Source organism: Myotis daubentonii, chromosome 4, assembly GCF_963259705.1.
Source record: "Myotis daubentonii chromosome 4, mMyoDau2.1, whole genome shotgun sequence".
NCBI lineage: Eukaryota > Metazoa > Chordata > Mammalia > Chiroptera > Vespertilionidae > Myotis > Myotis daubentonii.
The window spans coordinates 6058118-6077135 of NC_081843.1; the positions used below are offsets into that span (position 1 = coordinate 6058118).

Sequence of the window (19018 nt, forward strand, 5' to 3'; positions counted from 1 at the left end):
AGACAGGCAGGGGAGGGCAGTGGGTTTCATCACCCCATCCCCATCACGTGCATGTGTGTGTGTGCGGGTGTCTGTGTGCATGTCTGTGTGAAAATTTCTATGAAAAAATGTTCTCTAAATTTTTTAAACTTAAAAAGCATATTTAGCAAATAGATAAAAATAAAAAACGCTTATATAACCTCACAGCCTTCAATGACTACTACTGACATGTTGGCGTACATATATTTTTTACATACAAGAGAGAAATATATTCTTATAAGACACTTCAGATAACACAGAAGTAGAGTAAAAAGCAAGCAGCTCCCCGCCCACTCCCCACTGACCCAGCACACACCCTGAGGCCTGGTCCCACGGTTTCACATGCCTGTGTTTTCACATGCCTGTGCACGTATGCAAATACACAGGGTTGGTTTTTTCAAAACACAAGTGAAAGTCACTGTTATTTTGCATACCCCAGTCTTTCTCAGTCACTGTTTGATCCTCAGAAACCGTTTCGGCGGGACGGGGAGAGCTGTGTGGGATGCGGCCAGGGTGCCGAGTGGGCGTGTCCCCACCCCCCAGGCCGCCCTGCCTGCAGGCGCCTCACCTTGCTCGGGAGGAAACGGCAGCTTTCCCGCATGCAGCGCCAGCTCCAAGGCAGAGTCCTCCTGAGTCACAAACGGCTCCAGGTTCAGGGGAAGGGACATGATATACTGCCCGATCTGAAACAGAAGCGCACAGGTGACTTCAGGAGGCACACCTGTGTGAAGACACATGACGGACGGACACACTGCCCTGGGCAGCCCAAGGCCAGTCCCCATGTGTGCTAGCACTGCGCATGGCCACGCCAGGGCGGTGTGCATGCCGGGCCGACCGTCCTTCTCCCTGGGGCTCAGTATTTCTGGAACACTCAGCACAAGCTCCCCTCCAATGAGGTAACGGGCACCGAAGCGCTTTGGACAACTTATAGCACTTGTGTCAACACCAGTAATAACTGCTCGCAGGCGAAAAGCCAGAAGGCACTACCTCCACAGCAATGGCCAGCAAACCCTGCCCCAGATCTGGACCAGTCTCTGCCTTCTAGGCGATTTAAACAGGCGAAGGAAGTAATTTTTTTAGGGGCTGGTGGGGAACTGGAAAAGGTCAGGCGCTAAGACCTTCGGGGCAAGCCATAAGAAACAGTCCCTGTCCGGTGTTCGTCAGGTCCACGGGCCGTCTCCGTGAATATACTCTAGGCTAGACACCCGTTTCCATTACTACTCGGACTGGTTTGTGTGTTAAGTAAAACATAAGGTTGATTCCCAGGTTATGACAATATAATATTATATTTTAACATGGTCTGTGAGCCTATTGTTGCTTTTTTTGGCTCCATATTCATTCCAGACACTCGTCTCCACTGAGCGTTAACAGGAACTCTGAAAGCTAAGGTCTGAGGGCTCTGCACCTGGCCTCACACGCACCTACCCAGGGGCAGGTCCTCCTGAGAGCACGGCCTCCAGGAGTGAGCGGACTGCAAAATGTACCCACCCAGGGACCACGTGCCGACTACACCGTCGCCCCGACACCGCCCGTGGCTGGCTGCAGTGAGTCTGCGCGTCCCAAGGTCCATCCAGCTAACAAAATCCCGACAGGCTGGCCTCCCTCTAAAGAGGCCGCAATGTTCTCCCCGTTCACTTACTGAGTGTGGTTTTTCACAGGAACCGGACAAGTGGCCCCTTCGCTCACTAAAAACAACCACTGTCATTTCTGCTTGAAAATCATAGCAGATCCCTTACTTTCCGCAAGGTCGCAGGGAGAGAAGGGTGCTGATTTCCAGGGCTCCGATTTCTCCCCTCAGCAAGCACTTAATTCCACTCAGCAAGCGCTTCCTGAACACCTACTGTGTGCACAGACCCCAGGCATATTCTGTACTTGGTACACCCTTCATTGGTAGCCACACCTTTGGCTAAATTCAGACCCAGTTTTGTTCAAAATAAAACAGCACATTGTACCTTGCACCGGTGTCACCTTTAAGCTTTTCACAGCGTTTTCTCCTGTTTCACCCCTTTGGAATGCTCCCACAGTTCTGCATAGGTGAGGGCATTCACCAACAAGGCAGGTCCTTTGTTATAAAATGTCAATAATCTGACATCTCAAACATCCATCCCTCGGCCGTGGGCTTGCTGTGGTTCTGAGACTCCCGAGTGCAGATTCCTCACAGGAGCTCTGTCCCATTACCCCCGGAAACCCGTGGACAGGGAAGCTACCGCGGCACGAACTCGCAAGCACCGCTGATGCCTGTGAGGGTAGCTCAGCGCTCCGGGAGAACGATGGCCCAGGCAGCTGGCTCTGCCAGGGCCCTGGCTCCTTCACTTCTGGGACGAGGAGCTCACACTCACTGCGACGGCCGTGGCGAGGATGAAACTAACACTGCGCGATACACGCACAAAGCACCTGGCCTCCTAACCCAGCTGCGTGGAGAAATGGCCTCCCGCCCCACTCCTGCCCGAGCCCCGTGCTGGCCGGACACGGCTGCCCGCTGGCTGGCTATGCACCCCCTCAAGCACCAATCGGCACCGAGCTGCAGTGCCCGCCTGAGGAGTGCTCCTTCCACCCCGGGCCCAGAAACGCATCCCAGCCTCCTCACTCCTCTACACCTTTGAGGTCAATTCCATAACCTCTAAAGTTGCTTTTAGCAACATGATGTCCCGTATTGTTACTGTAATGCGTATGTCTTGATTCTAAAAATGAGATCGCTCCCACTGGTGTCACAGAGCAGGAAATCGGGTAACACCCTGGAAAACAGGAGGACAATGGCTGCCACCCGGGACTCACGCACACCCAGTGGACAGAGAGTGGGATGCCATCCTCCCGCCAGTGGCGTCACCCACTCCGAAGGCACAGCCTCTACTTCAGCCTCTGCTTTAAAGTCCAGTGTGTCTATTACAACAGTCATAGCTTATGTGGGGGAGGGGTCTAAAGTGAGAGCGTGGGGCTTCCCAAATCCAACCTTCCCACTGGACTCACTCTGCTGCCACAGGTACTGACTCGCCTCCCATTAGGGAGGGGGGAGGGGAGGCAGCGTGCCAGGTTCGGAAAGCAGCATGTTTCCCAGCTGATTTCCTTAAAGTCCTGGACAGGAATGGCCTAGATGGAATGACAACCCAAGGGGAGGCCTGAAAGGCTGTGACCACCGCTGGGCGAAGCACAGGCAGCTCTTACGTTGCTGATGTACTCCAGGGGGGTGAGGCTGAAGGTGGGCAGGGCGTCCGTCAGGGTCTCTCCAATGCCCGCGGTGCTCCAGCTCTGGGGGGAGAGGAGGGTCAGTGTCAGCACAGGCAGCACCTGAGAGGGAGCGGCCCCGAGGGCGAAGGGCACACTCCCACAGGCCTCACCTGCTCGGAGCTGGCAGACCAGGGGCTTCCCTTCTTTAAACCATGACCCTGAAGCCCACACAGGCCTTCAGAGCTCATGCCTGCGGAGCCACGTAAGGGGGCTCCCACCTCCTCTGCTGGACTATTCCGTGGGAGCCACGGCCTTACTTCTCCCTCCGAACGTGAAATGAGCTGCTTCTGCTCTGAGTTTTTCTACTGGGTGGGGGCAATAGGCACAAGTCGTGGGGCACAGGCAGCCTCACTCACTCCTGGGTCTCCAGCGCTCTGAAAAGGCTAGGACACCCCAAATCTGCCTCAGCACCCACAATTGGGGACGGAGGCTTGGGAAGCCCTTTCTGGCTGAGGGAATACCCACACCACACTGCTAAGCTGGAGCTACTGCTCTCATTGCCACCCGCCTTCTGGACCCCGTCCTCACCTGGCTCAGAGCTCAGAGGGGAGGGAAGGCAAGCAGTCCCAATCCCCAGCTGCCGTCCTCTACGTGAGCCCTGACTGGGCCGACCTCGGCACCAGCACGTCCCCCTTCACCATTTAAAGTGGGGGTGTCTACAGTGTCACTGCGTGAGCCCCTCGCATTTTCCATAGTTAGGCAAATCGCCGGCACACACATGGTTACAGAGCTCAGCTTGGCACACCCTCACACGTAAATCTCATTCCACCTGAGTCACCCTAAAGCCGGCCTGGAAAACAAGGCCGCTCTGGCTGACTCCTGGAGTGGCTCCCGAGGTCACGCTGCGGTTCTCCTGCCACATGATGCCGCTCCGGTGGCCTGATCCTTTAAGTGGCGTTCTGGGAAGGCAGTGACCACATCCACCCTGGCTTCCGCCCAAGCTCAGCCGCCGTCCTCCTGTGCTCTCCAGCACGGGTCTGCCTGATTTTCTTCACTCTAGACAAGCTCTCTTCCTCGCCCTGCCCTACCATTCTCTAAACTCTGTGTTCTTGTGCTTGAGAACCCTCACTCTTCTTTCCAAATGTCCTACTTCTTTTCAGTTAACTCCCACCCCACTGAGAAGGAACACCCGATCACCCACAAGGACCAAGGCCTGTGACGTGCTAGGCTTTGCAGAGAGCAGACAAAGAAATCGCCCCACACGCATCCCCTCGGGCTCCCTCTTCACGAGGTCTCAGTGGCAGATGCAATAAATGTTCAGAGCAGCAAGAGCCAGAGCGACTAGAGAAGGGGCTGGCCACAGGATGCGTGAGGTGACGAGAGACGGCTAGAAGGAGAACGCCAGGCTAAGAGAAGGCTTGACCTTCGAGAAATACCTTGCAAAGGGAGGGGGGAGAGAAACAGAGAAAAATGGAGCTGGTAGCTGTGGGAGGGAACGCACCGAGCGAAAGAGGCGTGCCTGAGGTGGGGCGATGGAACGGGTGGCCAGGAGTTGGCCATGGTGAAGCAGGTGCCGAGGACATGCAGGTCACTGTCCTCTTCTCTATCTTTGCATATGTGTCCAAATTTCCATAATGAGCACGTTTTTCAATAGACTATGATCCTGGCCCAAGTGAGCTCAGGAAGAGTTTTGGGCATCGAGAGACCAAATTAGAGCAAAGCTTTATGAAAATTAATGCAGCAACGCTGAGGAGGACTGAGGGTGGAGGCAGAGAGAAAGCTCAAGAAACAGCTCGAGGCGATGAGAGCCTGGACCAGGGCAGTGGCCCTGGGAACAGATGGGAACCACACTTACACAGGACGACCCCGGCCAGTGTGCTCAGTGGTTAGAATGCAGGCCTGTGCACCAAAGGGTCAGAGTTCAATACCATCAAGGGCACGTACCTGGGTTGCAGGTTTGTGCCCAGACCACTGTCAGGGTACCTGCGGCAGGCAACCAATCGGTGGGTCTTCTCACATCGATGTTTCTCTCTCTCTCTCTCTTACTCCTTCCCTCCCTTCCACTGTCTCTAAAAAAGCAAGCAGAGAAGGTGGGCTTGAAGAGGGCAACTGGGAAATGCTAGAAATTAGTTTTCAATTGTTCAAAATTTATTTAAAATTAGAGGCCCAGTGCACAAAATTTGTACGGGGGGGCGGAGGGGTTGGTGGAGGGGTGTCCCTCAGCCCGCCCTGCACCCTCTCGCAATCCAGAACCCCTCAGACATCCCTCTCACAATCCGGGACCACTGGCTCCTAACTGCTCACCTGCCTGTCTCTCTCATCGCCCCTAACCCCTCTGCCTGCCTGCCTCATCGCCCCTAACCCCTCTGCCTGCCTGCCTCATCGCCCCTAGCCCCTCTGCCTGCCTGCCTCATTGCCCCTAACCACTCTGCTTGCCTGCCTGATCGCCCCTAACTGCTCACCTGCCTGCCTGATCGCCCCTAACTGCTCACCTGCCTGCCTGATCGCCCCTAACTGCTCACCTGCCTGCCTGATCGCCCCTAACCACCTCTGCCTCAGCCCCTGCCGCGGTGGCTTCGTCTGGAAGGACGTCCAGAATGACACCCGGAAGGTCATTCAGCTGTCTGGTCTAATTAACATATTACACTTTTATTATTATAGATTTCCTTCAAATGGGTTTTTCTATCCATCTGTTACCAGGTAATACAACTAAACCTCAACAATCTATTTTGAAATGGAATAGAGTGTGGGTTTATATTCCTGTCATATGAAAGGGTGGTACAACTGACCAAACATTAAAAACAAACATTCAATGACCAGGGTTTAATTTTCAAATCCTTAAAACCAGAGTGTTTGCCTCTGTGCTGTGCTTCCGGCTGGCACAGGCGGAGAGGCCTGCCCCACGCCCACGCCAGGGCCGCTGTGCTGAGGCCCAGCCAAAGGCCAGAGCCCAGCAGCCCAGAAGCATCCCCACAACGAGCTCGGGAGGCAGGGGGAGGCGTGTGGGGATCCACACCCGCCGTGGAGAGCTGGGACGGAGAATGCGGATTTCAGAGTAGAGGTCAAGGTTTTTCAGCTGCGACCCAATAAAAATAACAACAGGAACCAAGCCTGGAGGCGGGGAGGGAGACAGGAGCTGTGGGGATGCTGACTCCTCGCCTCTCAGGGCAGGTGAACCGGTGTCAACCTCTGTCTGAACTGAAGTGTGAGCTCTGGCCAAAGTGGCTCGGTTGGCTGGGCGTCACCCTGGGCCTTGAGAGGCTCCAGTTCCGTTCCGGGTCAGGGCACATGCCCGGGGTGTGCACTCATCTCCCGTCAGGGTGTGCATGGGAGGCAACTGATGGATAACTGATGGATGTTTCTCCCTCTCTCCCTTTCCCTTCTTCTCTCTCTCTCAAATCAATAAAAACAGAGAATCAAATTAAATTAAATGGCAGCGTGATCAGCAAAGACAATGACTTCGATTTCTAATAGTTTCCATAATTTTTTTTTCCTTAACCTTGGAGAGATCTGGAAACTAATTTCTCTTTTCTTTCTTTTTTTTTTTTTTTTTTTGGTTAATCCTCACCCAAGGATGTTTTTTTCCATTGACTTTTAGAGGGGGTGAAAGGAGGGAGGAGGAGAGAGAGACATCAATGTGAGAGAGACATAGCAAATGGTTGCCTCCTGCATGTGCCCCTACGGTGTCTGGGGATGAACCCCACAACCCAAGTATGTGCCCTTGACCAGGACTCGAATCTGTGACCCTTCAGTGTATAGGCCGACCCTCTAACTACTGAGGATACCAGCCAGGGCTTGGAACTACTTTCTTTTGCAATGAAAAAACTAGCAACTCAAGTTTAAACATTCCTTTGGTTTCCTTTATCTTCTTTTTCTAGTTAAATTCAAGTAAAATTTATATGGTATATGTTTTATTTTTTAAGAACAGCCTGGCTGTCCAATTGCACTTCCTCCTGTAGTGCCGTGTAGCCTTCGACATGTGGGCAGACATGGAAAGAAGTCTGGGTGGACGAACAAATGTTCACACTGCTCATTTCTAGGTGGTGGGATTCTGCAGGGGTTTGCTTGTCCCTGCACACCTTCCTTTATTGCTTAATTTCTAAAAATAAATGTAGATATTTTTTATTTTTTAAATTCTCATTCCTCTTAAAAAATGAGAAGCACAGAAAGAAAACCGCCCCTTGTGAAGCATCTACTCATTTCGCAGCCATTGTGCTCAATTCCATCATATACAAAATTTCCCTTAATCCTCACTCATCTGCATGGTGAGAATGAATGGGTGTCCCCATTTACAGATGAGATGAGGCCACAGAGGAAGTAGCAGCCTCGGTCCTGTGAGCCAAAGCCATGCACGGCACTGGTCACCGACATCACTCCCACTGCACTGTGACGGCACGGTTGTCTTCCACTCTCACCCTCGCCCCAACCATGCAAGAAATGTACAGTCTGGCTAGAGTAGATCTCATGGCATTGCATAGACGAATCATTAAAAGAATCACAGAATTCCAGGGGAGGAGAGAACCCTGAAATCGTGTAGTTGAACCAGGTCGTTGTATAGATGGAGACTCTGAGATGCCGCAAGGGGCTGAGACTTGCCAAGGGCACAGTGAACGCTTGCTGCCCGGCCTGTATGATTTCAGGGAGGCAGCAGGAAGCCAAGAACTTGTAATTATGTCAAACTCATTCTTGTTGCTTCCTAAAAGGAGCCCCTCGTTATTAAATCCCATAATTGGATCTTTCCCAAAAAACTATTTTAAAAAAAGCCAAATCCTAACAGAACTGAGGAGGCGGTGAGAGATGAACCAGGGGATGGTCCCAGGAATCCAAAAGGAAAGCGATGAGATCAGGACCGGGAGACTGAGCCAGCAGAGAAAGAATGGCTGGTGGGCAATTCCTTGAGAAGGAATCAGGACAACCAGGAGAGAGAAGTGGGGGAGGGAGGACGGCCAAGGAGGAACGGCCTCCAGGGCAGAGCAGAGCCCTCCAGCCCCTCCAGCCCCCAGGTCGAATCTGGGGAGCAGTCTCCCCAGTGAAGTCCCAGAACCAACTCTCCCGAAAGGCCTGTGGCATGACGAAAACATCACCAGACACTCAGCTCCTCGACCTGCCCAGCCCAGCCCAGCCAGCGCCCGGCTCCCTACTCCCCTGGGAGGGCACAGCCACGCTCCTGATGGCTGAAGCTAATCGAGCAAGAGCAATCATCCCAAGAAACGCCTGGAAATACAGCACCACAGTAACCGCAATTAAGATAAGGAATTCTTGGCAAGCAGTGAGCTGCCTCTGAGCGGGGGACTCCTTGCTCTGGGAGTCCACGCAGGCCCGTCCTGAAGCTTTGGGGGAACAGGGAGAATGTTCCTGGGACGGAGGCAGGGCGGTGGGAGACTCACTTCCATCTTGGGAATGAGCAGCAGCTGCTGTTTGATGCGCAGGAAAACTGAGTCGAAGGCCAGCTGGTGGGCCTGCTGGTTGAGCCGAGTCAGGGCCGCTCGGGAGGCAGACAGCAGGTTGTGGTTGCCGGACCCTTTCTCCTAAGATAAGACATGCAAAAGGCACTTGTTAGGCCGAGTCCAGCCCAGGCACTGGCTAGTTAGACATTCTGAAAAGCCACTGCGAGGAAAACAGTGAGGGGTGCTAGACAACAGGGGTTCCCAAAGCAGGACCCGGGGACACAGGCTCATTGGAAGACACGGCTCCACCCCAGAACTGCTGACTTGGAGCCAGCAGCGTGCAGGAGCCCAGCAATCATTTTTAAAATCACTTTTCCAGGTGATTCTGATGCAGCTGAGCTAACCCAGGTTCGTGGGTTGGCAGCTTAGGAGAAACTGACCTGACTGTCCCTCGGGGATAAAGGAACAGGGAAAACCCGACCAGAAGTGTCATGTATAGACCAGAGTGATGGACAAAGCCCTGACCCCCGCGAGGTCAGGTCAAGTACACTGGGCTGTAGGCCAGAGTGTGCACAGCCTGCGCAAGCCCCAGGAATTCCATCAGCCTGAGAGTGCAGAGATGGAAAATGGAACCTGAGTTTTGCTATTATAAATGAACTGATTACAAGAAACAGAAATAAATCAGATCAGCAATAAAGATAAGCGGAGCTGCTGTACCCTAACCGCAGAAGCACAGATGACTGACTTGCAGAACCGCTTGAACAAGCGTTTGTCACGCTCCAGTGCAGCCAGCCTGTGGGCCAGGGTGCAGGGTCCGGGAGCGGGGCGGGGAGGGCAACGGAAGCACCTGCAGTCTCCCCAGAGCCTGAGGCCCGTCAGGATATTCCAGATTGTGCTCGGTGCTACGCGAGCAATGTCTCCTCTGCCTCTTATCGAGAGATGAGCTTCAAACCAGACAGCGGATGCGGGGGGCGGGGGGGGGGGGGGAGATGACGCTGGGAAGGATGCCTGTGGCCTTCTGGGAACTGGGGCTCATTCGCAGGAAGCTGTGCGACTCATTCCCTTTGTTGGGAGGTCCTTCTATCCCTAAACCCAAGGGTTTAAGCTCAAAGTCAAGGGCAGCTTTGTGGAAGACACACCAAGACTCCGAAGGACCAGTGAGCAGGGCACTGTCCCCAAGTCCTCATTTGCCTCCTGCAGGAACTGGCACCAAAGGAGCGAGTGGCCTGGTCCTCTCCACCCTCGCTCCTCTCTGGGCTGGGGTCCACCTTTCCGGGTCTGCCCGCCGGCAGGCAGTACACATTGTGCCCCCCCCCTCCCGCCACTCAGTAAAAGGGGACCAGGAGCTGCTGAAGGTTTAACACTGGAGGGAAGTACAGCCAGCTCATTTGGCCGCAGATCGAAGCCACACTCTCCAGCCTACCTTTGTCAGTACTAATGCTCGAGCCACCGACTCCTACATCTTTGTTGTAATTGGTTCCACCCCAGTCTAGTGCTTAGCCCCTCAAAGCCACGACATTAATGAGACAGAGAGGTGGCAGCAGGACATGCCACGGCCCCACGCCCACACGGGGCCAGAAAGCCAGGATCAGGGAAAGGTGAGTGACAATGGAACGCTTTCATGGGCAAGAATGCCATCAATCTGGTCTCATACCTTGAGGGTATATAGCATTTCCATTAAGCTGGCGTATTCGGCGGGGCTGTCCTTCTGGAGGTAATTATATTCCTGCCACGGGTTCTTGGCAGAGCTCTTCCTGTCCGTCAGGATGCTGTCGTGAACCGCGCTCAGGCTCCGGGGGCTGTAGGCGTCAGACAGGTACTTCCCGGCTGTGGACAGAATCCTGCAAGGGCAGTGGGGAGCATGACACCCAGAGCTTTGTCTGGAATGCCTTCTTGAAGCATTCATGCTGCTCCTTACTGCATCCCAGGATACCCGAGGCAGGTGGACTTAGGGTCCATTTTACAAGAAAATGAAGGCGTCCATCCCCAGGGAGGAGTGAGCTGGTCGCAGGCGCACAACAGACACCAGGTGATGCTCTTTGCTGACGAGCACTCACTCCTCAGGAAGATGCTGTCTTCCTAACAGGACAGGCAGCTACAGGGCCCGTCCCTCACTGCAATGGGGACCCCGCACTTTCTGTGTGGGCCTTCCTTCCACATGCCCATCACTGGGTGGGCTAGTCAGAGCCCTGGGAGCAGCCAGCACCTCAGTTCCAGGGACACCGGGCAGGGCAGTGGGACAGCTGGTCCCAGAGAGCTGACAACAGACTGCACGCCCCCCATGCAGGACTAGCCGTCACTCAGTGTCAATGTCACTGCAGTCTCCCTTTATGGTTAGGTGCTAGGGGCTCTCCTTGGAGAAGCTGGCCCTCCCCAACTTCTCGAAGAAAGGAAAGTGCCTCCAGGAGACTCTTGATGACCAACCCCAGTGCTGCGGGGGAAGCTGGAGTTCTGTCTCCAACAGGATGACCTGCCCCGGGGATGCTGAAAAGCCTCCCCTTGGTTTTTCCTCAGCCCCTTTATCCTCCAGCCTGCACACCTCAGTGGGTACAGAATGGTACGAACAAACGTAACCAGCAGAGCAAACGTCGCCAGACAGCCCCAACGTGGCTACTTCCCCGGCCCTCCCTGTCATTTTGTACGAAAACACTGCTTTGGACCTGCCGCTTTCAGGTTGCACTCAGCACTTTTTCCCCAAAAAATAAATCCCGTGAGTTGCCAAGAAACAAGCGCCCGTACCTGCACACAAACGCTGGGACAGGCCCTCCTGAGGAGCCGCTGCCGCGGAGGGCGGCCACCTGCCCTGCGGCTTAGGCTCGCGGGTCCTCTATCTGCCAAGCTGTGGCCGTCCCTGCCGCTGCCTCACTCCCAAGTCGTCACTACTCCTCGCCTGAACCTCGGCAGCCTCCCTGCCTCCAGTCCTTCCACAAGCCACTTGCTCTGTCCTCCTGTGGGTTAACAGCATGAGCTTTCCAAAAGCCAGGCCTGGGCAGCCCTCAGTGCCCAGGACACACCTAAACATGCCGAGGCAGGGCACCCAGGCCCTCCATGGCCAGAGCCCTGGCAGCCCCTCGTCATGCCACTCCAACCCCAACCCACCCATGCTTCCCACACACATGCCGTGCTCACCCTCACCCCAAAACACTGCCCTGCCCTGTGCACCTGGGGACCCACTCCTCCTGCACGCGCTGGTCCAGGGCCTTCTCTCTGCCACGTCTTTCCTGACACGCCTCCCAAGCCACTCAGCCTTCTGCTGCCTCAGCCCCTCGCCTCTCTCGTGGCATTTGTCATCTTGTCTCGTTTCTATCCCACTAGAAGGTGAGGCTGTGCTTCGGCTCGGAGTCCCTAGCACCTCGCATGGTCCCTGCACAGGCAGGTGCTCAGCAATTATCTCCTGAACGCCAGGCGGGCCCCGCGTGGTGACAGGAGGTGGGGGCTGCGTGCCTCGCCCTCCGCAGGACTGGCACCGGGGAGCTGGCCTCGCCTGCCACCAGGGTGAAGAGCAGCAGACGCGGTGGGAATGTTTCAAGGACTAGAGGTTACAGCTTAAAACGTCAGAATAGTGTGCTTTACAATAAAAACCAAGCCTAGTATTAAAAATGCTCAAATATCGCTCCAAGCCCCAGGAACTGAGGGCACCCGGCCTGGCCTCCCCGTCCCCGGGCACCAGGCAATCTCCGTCCGGCCATGGTCCCCGGGCCTGGGTGTTACTAGCACTGTGAGCTCAACCACGTGAAACGACACTGGGCTTCCTCACTCATCAGAGAAAGGCTCTCTCCTAACGGCAGTGCCTCTGAGACACGTCCTGGGACTATGACCGAACACAGTCATTGCCCCTAAGCTCAGAGCTTAACGGGGGAGGCAAGCATGGGCCCATGTAGGACTCACATTTCAGTTCCATCTACTTCCTCGGCTCGCTTCCTTTTCATGAAAAGTTGTTTCCCATCCCTCAGTCACGGCAACTTGGAAGTTCAGATTAGATTCCCCAAACCCTATTGTCCCACGGAACTACCCCACTAAAACCTGCCCCTGGTGAAAACACCACTGCTCAAAAGAAGCGATGGGCACCATGCAGGGGCAGGCGGGCCTGGGCTGCCCTGCGTCAGAGAAACCCTCAGAGGATACGGAAGCCACCCAAGTGCCCACCAAGAGATGAGCAGATAAAAAAAACTGTGGTACATGTATACAATGAAATATTACTCAGCCATTAAAAAGATGAAATCTTACCATCTGCAACATGGATGGACCTAGAAGGCATTACGCTAAGTGAAATCAGTCACAGAAACAAAGACAAATACCATATGATTTCACTCATACGTGGAATCTAAAGAAAATAAACGAAACAGAAACAGGCTCACAGATACAGTGAGCAAACTCACAAAGGGAGAGGATTTGGGGGGCTGGGTGATAGAGGTGAAGGGACTAAGAAGTACAGATCGGTAGTTACAGATCAGTCACGGGATGTGAAGCACAGGATAGGAAATATAGTCAATAGTATTGTCATCACTATGCATGGTGCCCGTGGGAACTGGAAGTATCAGGGGGAAGACTTTGTAAAGTATGTGATTGTCTAGACCAGCCGTGGGCAAACTACGGCCCGCGGGCCATCCGGCCCGCTTGAAATGAATAAAACTATTGAAAAAAAAAGACCGTACCCTTTCATGTAATGATGTTTACTTTGAATTTATATTAGTTCACACAAACACTCCATCCATGCTTTTGTTCCGGCCCTCCGGTCCAGTTTAAGAACCCATTGTGGCCCTCGAGTCAAAAAGTTTGCCCGCCCCTGGCCTAACCACTACGCTGTACACCTGAAACCAATACAAAGCAATACTGACTATAAACTGGAGTTGAAAAATAAAATATTTTGAGAGGGAAATCCCTCACTTGACACCCAACTTGGTCCTGCTGTCCCAACCCATAAATCACAAAAAGACCCCCTCCTGCAAGGAAGTGGCCTCTATGGAAAAGAGAGCCACGGCCATTCCTCCCCTGGCGTAACCAGGGTGCTTCCAGCGCCTACCGCTGCCACCCAGGGGAGGGTCCTTGCGCCGAGTCTGAGTTCTTCGGGTGAGACTGGCAGGGAGGGAAGGTAAGCTGTGTGGGCGCTGCCCCACGCACGGCCTCCCTGACGGGAGCACAGGTGGTGACTCGCTCTCTTCCCTTTCCAGGCTCCGTGCTTCCAAAATGATGCCCGCTCTTACAGAGGCCCCTGGGCACACCCAGTCTGTCCTCCGCTCTCTCACACCAAAGCTCGAGCCAGGCTTTCAAGCCCTCAGGCTCATCCTTTATCTATCATGGCCCCATCCTCTTCCTAACCAGAACCTTCCCTACCCTTTAGAATGTACTATTCACCTTCATTAAAAAATTGAGGGGCCTGGCTGAGTGGCTCAGTTGGTTGGAGCATCTTCCCGTACACCAAGAGGCTGTGGATTCTATTCCCAGTAGGGGGCGTGCAGGAGGCAGCCATCAGTGATTCTCTCTCATCACTGATGTTTCTATCATTCTCTCCCTTGGGCAACAAAAACATTGAAATACACACGCATACATATAATCTCCTCAGGTGAGGGTAAAAAGATTAAGGAAAGTGCGTGTTCTGATGTGGAGAGAGGAGTGCACGGGCAGACACGAGTCCGTGAGAACAGGCAGCGCAAGAGTGACCGTCGGTCACGCACTCTGGATGGCTCAGCTGACGTCCAGTTCAAACCACTGCCTCACAGTTGTATCACTCAGACACAGTATTTCTGTAAGTAACTTCTTTTACCTACAAAGTTATTACCTGTGCCAAATTCTATGGAGCACGTGTGGGGAGAATCCGCCTGAACAGTACACTGGGGCGACATAAGGCCCTGGCAAGTGTCAGAACAGAGAGAGGGCAAAGGGACTTCTCCTAGGCCAACCCCAGAAACCCTCCATGGAGATGCACCCCCTTGGGCAGCACAGAATCCTGCTGCAGCACCCAGAGGCAGGCTGGCTGGCTGAATTCTGATTTGGTAGGCTGACCCGGGGGCTCACCACCACCTATAAACACCATTTCTATGGGTAAATTCATGGTCAGTCCCAATAACTGACTTACAAACAAGCAGTGGAACCCAGCCCACTCCTCATATATGCTGAGACTTCCAAATTAAATCAAAATTATGCGACCACTGCCAAGAAGGTCGGAGCCTTGGCCTTTCTGGGTGCTCAATAAATGTTTCATGATGACAACAATGACACCTTGTATCTGGGTACACACAGTCCTTGAACTCTGTGGCTTCAGATCTGACCATAAGCTGTCGCTGCTGTGTACTGTGTGCTGTGTGCTGTGTCAAGCTCTTCCCAGAAAGAACCCAGGGTCTCACCCCAGCTCTCGCCTACCTGTTTGCCAGCTGCTGCTCGAAGTCCCCGCACTGCCTCAAGAGCTCTCCGCAGGTGGCTATTATCCTGCACAAAACAGAGAGCACTTGAAGTTCAAGTATCTGGAATGCCAACATTTCAGCACAAACACTGTCTCATTCATAACAATCCTAACTATTCACTCCTTTGGTGGAATGCTGGGTTCTGGGAAAGCAAGTTAACCATTTGACAGCCTACCCGAAAGCTGCATTAGTTGGTGATTAACACAAAAGGTAAATGACAGCCTCTTCTAATATCCTCACGTCACAGGCCTCTCTGCTAAGAGTCACAGTTCTATCCAATATGATCCCAAATAACTTTACATTTTCAACTACTCAGGGGCTTTTGGGCTTTGTCCTTGAGAAAATGGACTGAAAATACTCCGTATCTAACATTTAAAATCCACAGTTCGTTATTTAATGTTTGTTAGATGCCTGCCATTTGTCAGGCATAGAAAACTGTCTTGATACTAGAAAATTCTGTCTGATCACATGAAAGGCAGATGGAGAGTAATCCACTTGTTTCTCAGAGATAAGCCCGAATGATCATCAGATCTGTACTTAACAATCTTAATTTGCAAGTAATTTTATGCTAGGCTCCTGGGTCCTTCAACACCAAACTATAATGCAGGACAAATCCAAGGATTAAAAACATCTTAAGTCTAGTTAACTTTTAACTTTCTCTAAAAGTGCCTGTCATCACCAGGCTATCTAGGCATTCCATCATAAGAAGGGTTTCTGAGAAAGTGAACGACTCCACTTGCCTCAGGTACAACCTGTACACAACACTTTCTGGCATTCCCGGCCACACAGGTGACAGGTGTACAGGAGCATCTAGGGCACTAAATCTCATAAAAAACGTCAAGTCTAGTCGGAGCCCATGAGGGGATAATCCAAGCGGTGCTGGGAGGTCCTGTATCCAGTGACGGAGGGAGGCCTGGAGCTGCTCAGTGGGCGACTGCACGAGACCACGTGTCCCGGCACCCTGCACACACCACCTCGGCCACAGGTCAGGCAGGAAATGCAAGAAAAGCAGCTTCTCTTTTCAGAATGTATATCCCAGAAGAATGATTTTAAGGCAAAGCAATTTCTAGATTGCTTCTTATCTCAGCCTAACGGTATAGCTAGCAAGCCCCTGGCAATGGCAGGACCACAGCACAGCAGAGAAGGTACGGCCGGCCCCACGGGGACTGCGGCCGCCGGCCCCGCGGGTCCTGCCTGGGACACTGCGGGCCTGGTGCTTCCAGAGGTCCCAGTTTCTACGTGCTGTGAGAAATCTAGGTTATGTCCAATCAGGTTTTTCATTTAAATGTTAGCAACTAATCCAATACATTCTGCAATGCTGTGAACAAACCAAACATGTCCACAGGCCAGCCGTCTGCACTCTCTGGCTGGACGTATCAATGGCCAAACTGATCAGGCCGCTGGGGCAACAGGTGTCTACCCACTGCCCCACAGGCCACACCGGCTGTCTCAGGAGCTGGCTGCCACGACTGCTTGGGAGGGCCCCCTCAGGGCCAATGCAACCAGGCAGCACTGCCCGTCATCTGGCACCATGGCGCCCAGACCCAGCAACTGGAGCCGGCTGCGAGGCCTCTGCCACAGCGTAAGCTCTAAGCTCTTTCAGTCTGTAAGAACTACAGGCTAAGGGGGAGAAAATCTTAAACCAAATGTACACATGTAAGTCATCCTAAGAGATGAGGAGTTTATAAAGAACGTATAAAAGTATTTTTAAAGCAAGAGGAGTCTTTTTGGTGTTTGTCTAGTTGGGTTGGGTTTTTATTCATGGACTTGTTTTTAGAGTCTAGAGTATTTCCTTTAAAAGAAATGCAGAAAAGAACGATCCCTTACGAACACACTTGTCATTGTATACGTTAGACTGCGCATGTCGGTGCAGCCCGCATGAGGCACGTGCTCCAACTGCAACCCCACGTCACCTGATGGAGTTCTGAAAGGCCGTCCAATCTTCTTGGAAAAGGTTGCTGGGAGGAATGTCATCCAGCTTGCACTTCTTGCGGATCGAGTGGAGAGTGCTGGTGAAGTCAGACACATACCTGTGGGGAAAGGAAAAGGGACAGGGCTGTGGTCATAAACTCCTCAGACCTACAGACTCCTGGATCACAGTCTGCACCAGTGCTAATGACCGTGAGAGCGCCTTCAGAGGCTCCTTCCCAAGGGAGACAGCTCATAACCCTGACACCCAGAGGTCTTCTCACCTGGAAGCAGCTTTAACAGCTGCTCAGTGAGGGGAGGGGACAGCCCTGAAGACCACGACTCTGGAGACCCGCCAGGTAAAAAACAATGCAGGCAAATTACTCCCTTGTCCTAACAGACGCATTCTTTGGGAACTGGCTCAAAGAACTGTTTTAAACCTCATGGACCCACTACAACACCTGACTGTTACCTGGGATGCTATAAGGCAGTTCCCTGATGCCCAGGGTACTTTTGCTGCATTCTAACCTCCCAAATTTGGACTAAACAGCCATCTCCAAGACAGGAAGAGCCCGACTTCAATGGCACACATTACACCAGATTCAAAGTTGAAATCCCCTTCCTCAGAGACGGTGCTGCCTGCTCCCACTGCACACCGCATACTTCCTTCCCAGCACCTAAATAAAACCCAGCCACTTATTTAAACTCTGTGCTCCATGTTTCTTGTTGTTAGACTAGAAGCTCTAAGAGAACAGGGACTGTCCCACTGTAGCTCATAATCATATCCCCAGGAATAGCACAGAGCTGGCACAAAGGAGATGCCAGCCCGGCCAGCGTGGCTCAGTGGTTGAGCGTCGACCTATGAACCAGGAGGTAATGGTTCGATTCCCGTCAGGGCACGTGCCTGGGTTGTGGGCTCTATCCTCAGAGGAGGATGTGCAGGAGGCAACCAATCAATGATTCTCTCTCATCATTGATGTTTTTCTCTCCCCTTCTTCCTTCCTCTCTGAAATCAATAAAAATATATTTTAAAAAATAAAATAAAGGAGACACCAGAAAGAAGCCCTGAATGAAGACCTGACTATAGGCCTGGGCAAGTACCTACATGTTTCTGAACCTGTTTCAAACAGACTTACTCCTCACCCACAGAGACCTCTCGGACCTCTGCCGACGGGCCGTCTGCTCGGGCCATCTCATTTGTCAGGGCCACAGCAGTTTCAAGACGGCCCCAGACCTTTAGCCTTCCCAAACCTGGGCCTCGCGTTACAGTATCTGCTGTTCTCCATTATGTCATCTAAGGCTGTTATCACAAAGTACCCCCTCCCAAAATAAATACAGATTTAGAGAACTTTATTCTAAACAATAATTAAGTTAAAAGAACTAAAAGTAAACTGGTAGTATTAAGGTCATAAAATATTTTAAAGAAATTTCATGATACCTTAATTTCCTCATGCTTTTATAGTTCCAAAATACACCTGACGAGAAAGCAAACTACTAAAACTTAATTACTGACTTAATGAAGTTACTTCAATGGCAAATATATGGTGACAGAACGAGACTTGACTGTGTGAACACACCATGCAATATACAGATGATGTGTCACAGAAATGTACACTTGAAACCTACATAACCTTATTAACCAATGTCACCCCGATCAATTCATAAATTTTTTAAAGAATTTCAAAATTTACGGCAAAGTGTTTTGTTGGAAGTTTTTAAAAATGGACTTAGTGACGCCTTCTGGATTGCCTTGGAGTTGTCATGATGCTAAAATAAATGAATCAACACGCACAGGTGTTTTCTGACAAGTATGGCAGGCACGCTGTGGGGTGTCGATTCTAAGGGACAGGTGTTAGCACATGCACAGGTGAGTGCACAGCCTCGGGAGTGTGCTGAGCACACAGCTGGGGGTCGTGCTCTCTGGGAGCCAAGCGGCTCCCTGAAAACCTATGCCACCTGTGGCATCATAGAAGCCGTGCCTCTCTTGCTTCCCAGACCGCAGGCTGCACTCTCGCAGTGAGGAGAGTGGAGGCAATGGCCCGGCCCAGCCCGAGGAGCACATCCATGTGCTGGAAAGAAAGGCCATTCCAGGAACCCAGCAGCAGAAACCGCTTCCGCCAGCCCGCCCACAGCGGCCAC

General features: G+C 52.6%; 1 protein-coding gene across 2 annotated transcripts in view; it reads right to left on the minus strand.

The window, feature by feature from the left end:
• Positions 1–19018, minus strand: part of COG7 (component of oligomeric golgi complex 7) — a 71568-nt gene that overhangs the window by 3263 nt on the left and 49287 nt on the right. The window contains exons 10-15 of one of the 2 annotated variants that reach the window (XM_059692072.1): positions 16885–17001; positions 14931–14996; positions 10225–10411; positions 8571–8711; positions 3181–3264; positions 587–701 (exon numbers count right to left, since the gene is read on the minus strand). In XM_059692072.1, coding sequence (XP_059548055.1) covers positions 587–701; positions 3181–3264; positions 8571–8711; positions 10225–10411; positions 14931–14996; positions 16885–17001 — 710 coding nt within the window. The remainder of the gene's footprint in view (positions 1–586; positions 702–3180; positions 3265–8570; positions 8712–10224; positions 10412–14930; positions 14997–16884; positions 17002–19018) is intronic. The other variant, XM_059692073.1, reaches the window with a different exon arrangement.